The 12256-nt window shown below is 40.8% G+C and overlaps 1 protein-coding gene across 20 annotated transcripts in view; it reads left to right on the forward strand.

Annotated features, from left to right (window-relative positions):
• Positions 1 to 12256, forward strand: part of PARD3 (par-3 family cell polarity regulator) — a 573907-nt gene that overhangs the window by 91457 nt on the left and 470194 nt on the right. For all 20 annotated transcript variants that reach the window (XM_018057066.1, XM_018057067.1, XM_018057053.1 and 17 more), the window contains exon 2: positions 480 to 581. In XM_018057066.1, the coding sequence (XP_017912555.1) occupies positions 480 to 581 (102 nt within the window). The remainder of the gene's footprint in view (positions 1 to 479; positions 582 to 12256) is intronic.

Raw genomic sequence — 12256 nt, forward strand, 5'->3', positions numbered from 1 at the left:
CATTCTGTGTCAGTATATTTTAGACCTGTTTGTAGTGATTACATAGAGCCACCAATGCAGACAGCCTCCTTTTCTTCAGATAGGCTGCAACAAGAGTTTTCCAGACACACAGTATGTGTTGCTTGCTTATTAGAATGTCTCAATAGATTGGATTGGGGAGATTATGAAGTATTTCATATTGGACCATGGGAAACTCAGCATACTTCAGACGAATTACTATTTTGTGTGCCGTGAGTTGTGCTGGTGTCTGCAGCTCCTGTCACAATAGTACATCAGTGTCTGAGCCAAAGGGATGTACATGCGTGAGTGACCCCATCATAAAAAAGCTAAGTGGACTCAAACGTAGGGAGCCACCTGAATTTTCAGTCAAGTGCCGTATTGTTGATGAGGTCAGTTCCTTTTCACGGCAGGAGTTTATCCCGGTTTAAATGGTTGCGTTCCCTTTTGGTGGTGCTAACTTGCTGTATGCTCTCATACAGGATCCAAACTACTGGATACAAGTGCATCGACTAGAACATGGAGATGGAGGAATTCTGGATCTCGACGACATCCTCTGTGATGTGGCAGATGACAAAGACAGGGTGAGTTCAAGTCCAGGGAAGCGGCTCTGGTGCATTTTGTGAAGCCTGGGGAGGGTGTGGGTGGAGGGGAGCACTTTCCTTTCTGTTTCAGACACTATTTTAAAGAGCATTTGGGCCACTCATACTGGTTTGCTTATTTTATCGTAAGTATCATGAATCTTTGCTTTCCTGAACCCCAGGGACTCAATACTAGGTTTTGGGAATTTTAAAATTGCAGTGTTTAAATGGAAACATTTTAAGAAGTTTCCATGCCATTCCCCCCTTATTTTCACCAAACGTAACATCTTTCTTGACAACTAAGGCCTGTCATTATGATCACCATCTCTGTTTTGATCCCAGTGGCTGGCATTCCCTGGCTGCATTCCAGCGTCCTCCCAGTGGGCTTGGCTTCCAGGAAGCCACCCTTCCCTCTGTAGCTCCTCTTCGGGTTCTGTCATACTGCAACACTATCTTCACTGTCAGCGCTGAAGCCATGGCCTGGACCCACCTCCTGTCTGTCCTCACTGATGGAGGGGGCAGAGGAAAGACTCAGGGTGTGTTAGGAGCATGACAGGATGCTGGCACAGGAATTCAGATTCCGCCCCTCTCAATCTTCCCCCGCCACCTCCCACTTCATTTTAGGCAGCTGGTTAAACATATGATTTTATTTCAGTATTTACTTAAGTTTTAAATATAATCACATAAAAACCAAACATTTCAAAAAGTGTGAAGTATTAGAAAGTTAATGAGTGCCATTGATCTTTCCATGCAAACAATCTCTTTTTGCTGAGATAAGCAATACCAATTCTGCAGCTGGCAATATGTATAACGTGATACTCTACCAGAGTTTAAAAATAGGCTTGGTCAAGAGATTGCACGTGATACAACTGAAGTAGTGCAAATTCTTGACTGGATGAGGTGCTGACTTGAGCAGGCTGTGGCCACGCCCCTCATGTCTGGCAGTGAGATGATGGGGAGGACTGGCTGCTGCATCCTCACCTGTTCATCACGGCTTGTGATATAGCTCAGGGTGGGCTGCAGTGATGTTACCTCATGGGATCAAGGAAGGTAAATCTCCCAGCGATCACTCCTGTTCCTCCCAGGTGATGGATCATGCCAACCACTGGCCCCTTGCCTCCTGGGCTGTGGGCTGCCGCGTCTTCTTTACACCTGCATTCCCGACAGTTAGCATGGTGCCTGGTGCAGAACCGGTTGATGTCTTATGTGTTTTCTTGAAATCTTAAGGAAAAGGAAAATTTCCAGGTACCAGGTATTGTGTAACTTCAAGGATATTTGATTCACTAGCACCTGCCATAGTGGGGTTTGTCCCCTGCAGCTCCCATGGGCTGGGAGCACACTGTGTTGAAAATACAGAGCTTTCCTGCCCACATGTGATTTGCTGCTGTTTCTTCAGGTGTCAGTTCTAGTCATGAGGCTCCAGGAGCAAGAGGCTCTCAAGTCCTTCTGCTGCAATCCACATGAAGAGGCCCCTCTCGAGACTCAAATTATAGTCACTTTATTGTGCAGCTCAGCTCCAGAGCTTAGACAACTGCAGAGATTTATGAAGGATTTAAACAGGTGTCCTTTCCCAGTCATAATGCTGCAAAGAGATGAGCTAATGTTGTATTGATCTTTTAATATTTTTTCTTCTCCCTTCCTCTTCCTTCTGTTCTTTTTTTGGTTGTTTTTCTTAAGATAATATGGCTTCTTGTGCAGAAAGAGAAAAATACCGGCAAAGACATAGCTGCCCGTGACCCCATTGCTGCCTGAAGCTCATTACTGCTGCTCTTTGAGTGGGCTTTGCTTTTCCTGACACTCTTTTCCTTCAGACACACACACACTGTTTCTCTTAAATAGGAGGGCGTGAGCCTGCCTTTTTGGAGTTGCTTATAAATATATTTCCATGTCCACCGATGGTGGCTTTGCTGACAGAACTGCACAGTGTTCTGTTTTAGGGAGTTTTGTGCTGGTTCTTTCTTCCTGGTTTGGATTCTTGGATTTCTGTGGAGGCGTGTCCCTGCCCACAGCGGCAGTGATGAGCATGCCTGTTTCTCTGCCTGTTTCCTTTCAGTTGAAGTATAGTTAATTTACAATTTTGTATTAGTTTCAGGTATACAGCAGAGTGATTCAGTTATACTTGTGCATATATTCCTTTCCATTATTGCTTATTACAGGATATTGCAAACTGTTTCTTTTCTGCATTGAGCACAGATGTAGGTTTCCCCCAAGTTGGTGCCTTTTCACTCTGTGTTTTGACTTTATGTCCAAGTAAAGAGAGGGAGTAAGAATTGGCTCTGAGACTGCCTCCGTGCTGTGTCTTGCCCTGGTGTGTTGTCGGGACCACGGTTGCCATAGGAGCAGGATGATATAGCACCTGGCGGGTTCATGAAGCACCCTCATCAGCATTCACACTCCAGACACAGTTCACATTCTGAGTTGGTATTGAGACGTAGGTGTTCGGCTATTGGGTTATTGAGACTTATTTTACGGCCCAGTGTATGGTCTTTTTGGTGGGTGTTTGGAGAGAGAGGAGAGAGAGGGAGAGAGAAGGAGAGAAAGAGAAGGTGGGGGCAGGGGGAGAGAAAGGAAAAAGAGGGAGAGAGAGAATAAGGCAAACTGTGATCTAAAACAGTTGCCTATTAAAATCATAGGGTACTTAATAAACTGTGTTTTAGATTTTATAATCATTGTTTTGTTTCAAAGTATTTAAATGTGTGTGTGCGTGCATGTGTGTTAGTCACTCAGTTGTGTCCGGATCTTTGTGACCCCGTGGACTGTAGCCCACCAGTCTCCTCTATCCATGGGATTCCCCAGACAAGAACACTGGAGTAGGTAGCTATTGCCTTCTCCAGGGGATCTTCCCAACCCAGTGCTTGAACCCTGGTCTTCTGCATTTCAGGCACATTCTTTACCATCTGAGCCATAAGAGAAGTCCAGATATGTATACGTGTAAAATTAATTTCAGTTTTTGAAGGAGCATCTTCATGGACCCACTTTAAGTTGTAACTCAAAACATATAACTAATCCAGAATCTCAGCACCACACGAGTGTTGTTGGGTGATTGTTGTATTATTTTATGTATTATTTTGAGTTCAAAGAAAAGTATATTATTTGAAGTGATAAAATTATACAAAGTAAGGGATTGTGTGTAGTCAGCTGCATGGCTGTTTTCCATGGTTCTGAAATTTGATTCTGTATAATCACCTTGGAGTATTTTCAACTTTTTTTTGGCAGGTTCTCTGACTAAGAATCTTGACACCTATTTTGCTTTTAGGTTAGAAAAGCAATCTTCTAAATAAATAATACATTTCCTCTTAAAAAAAAAGTCCTGTTTTTTGGAACTCCTCTGGGCTCCTGCATTTTATACTCTCCACCCCTCAAGTGAGCCAACTCATTGGAAAGACCCTGATGCTGGGAAAGTTTGAGGGCAGGAGGAGAAGAGGGTGACAGAGGATGAGATGGTTGGATGATCACTGAAACAATGTGCATGAGTTTGCACAAACTCCGGGAGATAGTGAAGGAAAGGGAAGCCTGGTGTGCTGTACTCCATGGGATTGCAAAGAGATGGACCCAACTCAGTAACTGAGCAACAACTCCTCAAGTGCCCCAGGTGCTGTTTTTGCTCCCAAACTGTGAAGACAAGACTTCATTGGCTTGTCCACCTGGCAGTCTCTATAAAAGGGCAAACTCAGAGATACAGATTTTATATCTGGTCATTGAATTTGTAAAATTATGAAAAAATATTTTTAACAGAGGGAAGTTAGGATTAAGAGGAAATAATTCAAATAATCACAGGAAAAAATTGAAGCATCTATTAGCTGTAATTTTGGTCACTATCCTTTAGTTATTAATGTTCAATGCATAGCACTGAGAAGCTTTCATTTAGCGCCTATATGATTCCAATACCAGGGCTTACCCAAATGTATTCAAAATGGTGTGAGTGTGGGTTGTCTTGGGTTCTTGGAGTAGGTTTGATTTCCTAAGAGACAGAATATTCTAGAGTTAGGTTGAGCATGAGGATGTGCCCTATGTGTTCATCTCTTCTGGACATTGATTCTTCCAGGCAGGGTACAGAGTCAGCCTGTACGTGCTGTTACACCAGTCTGTTTACTCTCAGAATCTGATTCTCAGTCTTCTCATTGACATCCTGCCAAATTGTGAAAAACTAGAGTAGCTTTCACGCGTTCTCTAGCACGGTTGACAGCAGCTGTAACTCCAGCCTTCCTGAATGGTGCTCTGTTCTGTCTGAATTTCTTCCTGATTTGCTCTCCATTATTTATTATTTACTATCTCTGAGCTTCTCTTAGTTCCCTGTCCCTCCTGTCATTCCCTCTGTAAACTCTAGTAAACTGGGTACATAGATGTCCGGGTAAGAATACTGGGCGTTTACTTCTCCCTGCAAGCTGGCACCTTACACTGACTGAAGGGTGGAAATGGACGTTTCAGGCGGAAGTAATCAGCAGTTAGAGTTGGGAAAGAATGCTTTGTTGGGGAGCAGTCAGCAGGAACAGAGTCTTTTTCTCACTCACAGCATTGTCTTCTCTCAAGTCCTTGGTGTTGAAGGTGATTTAAGATGTGGTATCAAGCATTTCCTCTGTCACACTGGGATGTGGTTTTGTTTTGACTAAGGATGATGTCATGTGGTTCTAGCTTTGTGATGACCTTGGGAAATAGCTTTCATTTATCCATATCTAGCTCTTTTTAGGAAGATTTGGATGGGATAGCAATTTCAACTCTTTGAAGAGTTTGTATGTTTAGAATGGGGTCCAGGTTGTCAAAGCGTTGGTTGCTGTGGAGCCAGCTGTCTGCTGCTTGTTGGAAAGAAGCCAGGATTCTCTGGGGGACAGTCTGGCTGGCCAGTGTCCTAATGTAGAAGAATATTGAGAAAAAGAAACTCTTAAAATGTATTGGCATTGTGGACAAGCAACCGTTTCCACTTGTCGGTGGAAGCTAGCACAGAGACATTTGTGGAACAGACAAGTTAAAACTGCGTTGTTGAACCAAAGCCAAGTGCCCCTCCTGCTGTTGAAGAAAGCTTAAGTAGAGAAGTTTTCAAACCAGGGTGCTGAATAATAATAGTAATAATATAATAATAATAATGAAAAGACAACACATGTAATAATTTCCTTTGAAGGATAAGACTTTTGATATATATTTTTAAAAATTATTTTTAGGTAATTTGACCTATTTATTGACTGCGCACCTGTTGTGTGCTAGATGTTGTGCTTCATGCCATGGTATATTGTTGAACACACAAGTAGATACAGTTCCTGCTTTCTTGGGGCTTAGGATCTGTTACAAGAGTCAGACTTACTGATAGATAATGATTTTGAGGAAAAGGAACAGTCTTGTGAAATATGGGATTAAAGTCCCCTGACCATGCTCAGTGGGAAACAATACTTAAAAAAAATGTGAGTGAGCTGGAATTTAGACAGCCAGGTGAGAACAAAGAAGTGTTAGGTGTTCAGATTTGTATTTGAGAAATATCCCTAGCTGAATGTGTCAAGAACAAATGGGCGAACTTCCCTGATGGTCCATTGGTTCAAATTCTGTGCTTCCAAAGCAGCGAGTTATAGATTCCATCCCCGGGCAGGGAGCTAAGATCCTACAAATCGGGTGGTTTGGCAAAAAATTAAAAAAGGAATGAATGGACAGGAGACATAGTGGACCTGGGGGGCCAGTTGGTGGGCTTTGAGGGGGATGCGAGATGGATGGAGGTTGGATCTGGTGGTGAAGTGGGAAGTAGGTAGGTAGGCAGATCTCAGGTAGCTTAATAGGTAAATTTAATGGTGGGATTATTCCCCAAGGTCGGGAGTGTTGGGGGGGAATCAGGTCGGGGGATCAGGATTTAGTCCTGACTTTAGCTGGTTGAGGTGCTCTGGAGGATCAGTTTGGCAGGTGAATATTTGGAACCAAAGCACAGATAAATGTATGGATCTGATATAAAATTGTTAAAAAATCAGATTAAAACAGCATTGAAAGTATAGTCTAATTTTAATGAAAATAATTATACACCTTTGAAAGGTTTTAAGGGACCAATTGAAATAGTTATCTCTGAGGGTGGAATAGGTGAATAACTGGAGATTTTGTTACTTTATTTTTTTTAATTTCTCCGTAGTTCTCCTTCTGCCTAATCCCAATATGAAGAGAGCATTAGTCAGTTCTAAATTTGGGTTATAATAGGAACATCCTTTTTTTTTTTTTTTTCTTAAAAAAAAAAAAAAAAAAACTTTAGTGTGAATTGGCATAGTGATGATTTAAAGAAATAATTAGAAATAATTTGTATAAATAGACTTCATTTAGCTAGATGACTTGATTAATTTCCTCCTAAATGGATTTATTTGAGTTAGGTTCTAAATAAGAAAATATTTAAATTAAATGACAGCGGAGCACCAAATGGCTAATTAATTAACTCGAAGGGATTATTTCCCAACATTTAATTATTTCGTGAGTACTGGTTCACCCACTGCTCATTAGTTTGTGGGTGGGTGGGTCGAGGAGCAAAGGACCAAGGGTATCCGAGGTGGTGGTGGGTGAGCGGAGTTAGCTGAGGGGGACGGAAGCAGTAGGACCTTTGCTGGTGGGGGCTGCCTGTGGAATCATGGCTGGGCAGCTTTTCTGGGGGAGGCTTTGAGGACTTAGCTTGGCTGGGGCCACCCCGTGAGTCAGGGGGAGTGGGGCTCAGTTATCACTGTTACTGGTAGGCTGGGGCTGGGTTCCCTGGGCTGCTGCATGTTGCTTTTCTGTTGCTTCATCAGCAAGGGGTATCTTGGGGGTGGCTGCTGGGGGGTGGCTGAGAGGCTACAGTGCGCCTGTCTGAATCCTGGCCTGGCTTCTTATGACCTATGGCAAATCCTGATTCTTTATGACCTGTGACAAAGTATTTAATCTCTGTAACCTCAGTTTTCCCATCTCTAAATGGTGAATAGTAATTGTATTACCTTGTAAGTTTGTATTAAGTTTAAACCTGAGAATTTGTGTTAAGATTTTAACATTGTGCTCGGCAAAAATAAGACCCCAGGAAACAGTAATCTGATCATCCTTGATCACTGTTGCTGCCACCATCTTTGAATTAGGGAAACTAGAAGGAAATGGCAACCGACTCCAGTATTCTTGCCTGGAAAATCCCACGGATGGTGGAACCTGGTAGGCTACAGTGCATGGGGTCACCACAAGAGTCGGACACGGCTGAGCAACTTCACTCTCACTTTCATTCATTCTTAAATACCATCTTCTAATGATTTAAAAACAAACATATAAGCTGGGCTATCTTAGGTATTTGTTTTATAAAAAGAATTTCTGTAGATATTCATTTTCATTTACTTATTTTAGTATTTCTATCAATTTGAAGAGAACTTGGCACATAATAGATGCTCAGGAATAGTTGAGGGGGGAAATAGGTTATTTTCTAACAAACCAAAAGTCTTGACATCAAAAGCAAAGGCAACAAAAAGCAAAAATAAATGAGTAGGAATGAATCAAATTTAAAAGTTTCTGCTCAGCAAAGGAAGCTACCAATATTAGGAAAATGTAGCCTGCAGAATGGGAAAAAATATTTGGAAACCATTTATCTAATAACTCAAATAACTAAAAAAAGAACACCAAAAACAAAACCCAACTGGGTCACGTAATGGACTGAGGAAATGAATAGATATTTTTCCAAAGAAGACATGCAAAATTACCACCGGGTATGCAAATATGTGCTCAACATGACTGATCATCAGGGAAACAACTCAGAACCACAGCATCAGTTCGCACCTGTCAGAGTGGCTGGTATCAGAAAACAGGAGACGGCAGATTTTGGTGGGGATGTGGGATAAAGGGGGACCGAGGCCTTGTTCACTGTTGATGGGAATGTAAACCGGTGCAGCTGCAGGGAAAAACTGCATGGACAATTCCCAAAACATCAAAACTGAAATTACCAAAGGATCCAGTAATCCTTCCTCTGGGTGTTTATGTAAATCAAGTGAAAACACTTGTCTTGAAATGATATCTGCCCTCCCATGTTCATTGGACTATATTATTTACCGTTGCCAAGGTATAGAAACAACCCAAGTGTCATCCATGGATGAATGGATAAAAGAGTGTTTACACACACACACACACTCACAGGAATATTATTCAGCCATAAGGAAGAAGAAAATCCCATCATTTGTGACAACGTGGGTGGACCTTAGGGAATTTATGCTGAGTTAAATAAGTCAGAGAAAGACAAATATGTATTGCATGATCTCATTTGTATATAGAAACCAAAAAAAGCCAAACCTGCAGAAGCAGAGATTAAAAGAATGGTGGTGACTAGGGGCTGGAAGTTGGGAGAGAAGGGGTGATGTTGGTTAAAGGGCACACAATTAAGATGAATAAGAACAACATAACGATTAGAGTTAGTAATATTGTCTTACATGCTTGAAAGTTGCGACGACAGTAGATTTTAATTGTTCTCACCCAAGAAAGATATGGTAATTATGTGCTGTGATGCAAATGTTACTGATACTTCAGTGGTAATTGTTTTGCAGTATAATCAGTGCATCAAATCAACAGTTTGTACACCTTAAACTTATATAATGTCATATGTCAGTTACATCTCAAGCCGGGGAAGGACGGGAAGGAAGGCCTTGTTTATGGTTTTAAAATATTACTTGGCCAACACCGACAGTTCTCCAGAAAAAACAGCACATCTCAAAACAAGGGCTCCTGAATAAATGCTGTGAAAAGGTATTTTATAACAAATTTCATCTTTTAAAGTATTTTGTGTAGGTTTTCCTTTCTCTCATATCTCAAGTGCAATGTATAAAATTCAACTTTTCATGTATATAGTAAACTGTTATCATCACAAAAAGGAAAAAAAAGGAGGAAGGTTGATGACTGTTGGCTTTTTCCTCATTGATATTTTCTGAATAATTTTGGAGAAGTAATTATAAATAATAAACACGATCATCCCATTCATTCATGCAACTATTAATAAAGGATAGAAATCATGTAGAAAGTAGCAGTTTTTTCCCCTTCCTGGATTGTATAGTAAAGAAGGAGGAAAATAGGAAAAGTGTGGATCATTTGACCCTCTTATAATTCCAAAATAAGTCAACTAATAAAACTGAAGCCTCCTGTGCTACATATGATAGCAGGATAGAGATGTAACTTTGCATCAGCCCTGGGAGTCGGGTATGGCAGTGTCCTTGGTTTGAGAAGTGGGAGAACCAAATATACTTTCTAAACCCGCAGATCTCTTTCACTGCCTTGGGATCCTGCCTGGCCTCAGATAACAAACATTTTAATTGATGGTTGGGGTTGGAAAAGAGGCTAGTTTAGCTAGTAAAAATATATTGATTTTTAACTACTATATTTAATTTTGTCAGACTACTTGTATGTAATCTTCTTATATGAATATTCAAATGCCAAGAGTTTTGTCGTGTGTAATTGTATCACAATGATTAATATCACAATGATTGATTATTATCACAGTTATTGATGCCCCATGTTCCTGTGTAAGACTAAAATTATAGCATATGTTTGAACAAAGGTTAAACAGACCTTACAGATTCACTCATTCTTCACTCGTTTCATCCTTCTGACGTCCATTCAACAAATGCTTTTCAGTCTCTAATATACTGGAGAAACAGATGGAGGTGCTGAGGGCATGTTGTGGCGTGATGTCCTCTTATCTCACAAAGCTCTCCTTGCAGTGAGAAAAAGAGACTCTGAAGGCAGTGAGTCTGGGCTGTAGTGGAGCATAGGACGGAAGGACAGCTCTCAGGACACAGTTGTGCCGGTTTCAGTGAATGAGAAGGAGCAGATGTGGGAACAGCCGGAGGCAGAGGGAACAGCAACCTGAAATGGGAAAAAGGATGCAGGATCTGAAGGGGATGAGTGTGGCTGGGATGCAGTGAGCAGCTGGGAGAGGGGAAATGGTGGGGTTGGAGAGGAAGGGTGGGTATTGAGGACTATATTAAGCTACTAAATTCAATAGAAAGCCATTAAACTGTCAAACTGAGAGGTGACACAGAGGTATAATTTTAGAAGATGGATTTGGGAAGAATGCATTCTAGGTGTGAGGAATGAGGGCAAAGAAGATATATTGAGAATGATTTTAGAGTCTTAACTGGAGCAAGGTGGGTATACAGAGGTTCCATTTCATATACGTGGAAGCTGTCACAAGTGGAATAAGGATTCAGGGTTGGGGACAGTCAAGTCTTCTTCCTGTTGAGACACTGAACTGATTTTGCAATGCCTGTGAGACATCCAAACAGAGATGTCAAGTAGGTCATTGGACATATAATTCTGAAGCTCAAGGGGAAGATTGTAGTTGGAGATATGAATTTGGAAATAACTACTACATAGAATAGATGGTATTTAAAGGCGTGTGACAAATAGTGTTTCCATGTGGCAAAGTTTGCAATCATTCTAACCTGGTCACCTTTATTGGTTCCTCCAAGAGTGTACACCCTCATCTTATTGCTTGCCTTCACTGTGATGGAAAATACTAGTAACATTTTAATTAGAAATTAGTATTAAAATGTGGAAAAGAAACTCCTTAAATTCTTCTGAGTCAAAACATTTGAATTAGAATAACGAGGTTTAGATATTGAGGAAAACAACTGAATGTAGAAAGCTATAAAGAGACAGCTCAGGGAGATGACGCCTCAGACACAAGACTGGTAGTATTATTTCTAAGACATGCGCAGAAATATGTGAATGCTGTAACCATTTGATCTTAGATGGTCCAGACATAATTGCCTCCTAGGAAAGAGCTTATTTAATACAATAAAAGCACATAGTTAAAATCTGAAACTCACCTGGAATAGCAGGATCCTATAATCTGTATCCTGTATTTCAGAATTTTGATAGTCCCTCCATTGGAATGCCCAATAGATTGCTTAATTTCTTATAAAATATTAAGCAACACTTCTTTTTAAGGGGACAGTCAAATGCTGACTGTGCTCAGGCATTTTGTTATTAGCAGTAGTGTGTAGTGTCAGCAGAGATTTCTCAGTTCTAGGAACCTGAGACTGAAACCTAGCTGCGCTTACATTTTCTTTTTTTATTAACAGTATCATTTTCTTTAATTTAGCTCAGATGTGTTTTTTGAGCACCCGTTCCATGCCAGGCAGAACTTGAGATATTGAAGGGAATAGACAGACGCTTGCTTTTCACCATCCGTTGTAAAACAGGAAGATGAAAGTGCTTCTAATCCTGTGCGCCATTTCTGACTTTCCCTCTTACAGAGCTGCAGTCTTAAGATAATTCTACCTTCATTTGACATAGCAGATGATTGCTTTGTTTAGTATTGTCCCCATTAAAGTTCTTGTACTTGTATGATTTATCAGCTATATATTCTGGTATAATCTAATGTTTGGCTATGTGGTTTTTACAGTTATGTAGTTTCTTTAATGATTGGTATATGTGTGTTTTTAAAAACAATAATGTTACACCACTTGTTACAAAAATGAACTTTTAGGATTATGAGCTAAATTTAAAAATATTGCCTTGACTGCACTTCCTTTCAGTCCTTGGGTTAGGCTGTGTGTGTCCCAAAGCATTGAGTTTTGTGGGAGAGTCTAAAATTAACCATGCCAGGAGCATTCATTGTGTCGTGAATATTTGTAATTGAGTTATCTGGTTTTTCATCTTTCATTTTCCTGCCCCCTCCTCCCACTAAAGCTTCATTCAGTTGGACTTGAGACAAGCTGAAGGTATGC

This window comes from Capra hircus, chromosome 13, assembly GCF_001704415.2.
Source record: "Capra hircus breed San Clemente chromosome 13, ASM170441v1, whole genome shotgun sequence".
NCBI lineage: Eukaryota > Metazoa > Chordata > Mammalia > Artiodactyla > Bovidae > Capra > Capra hircus.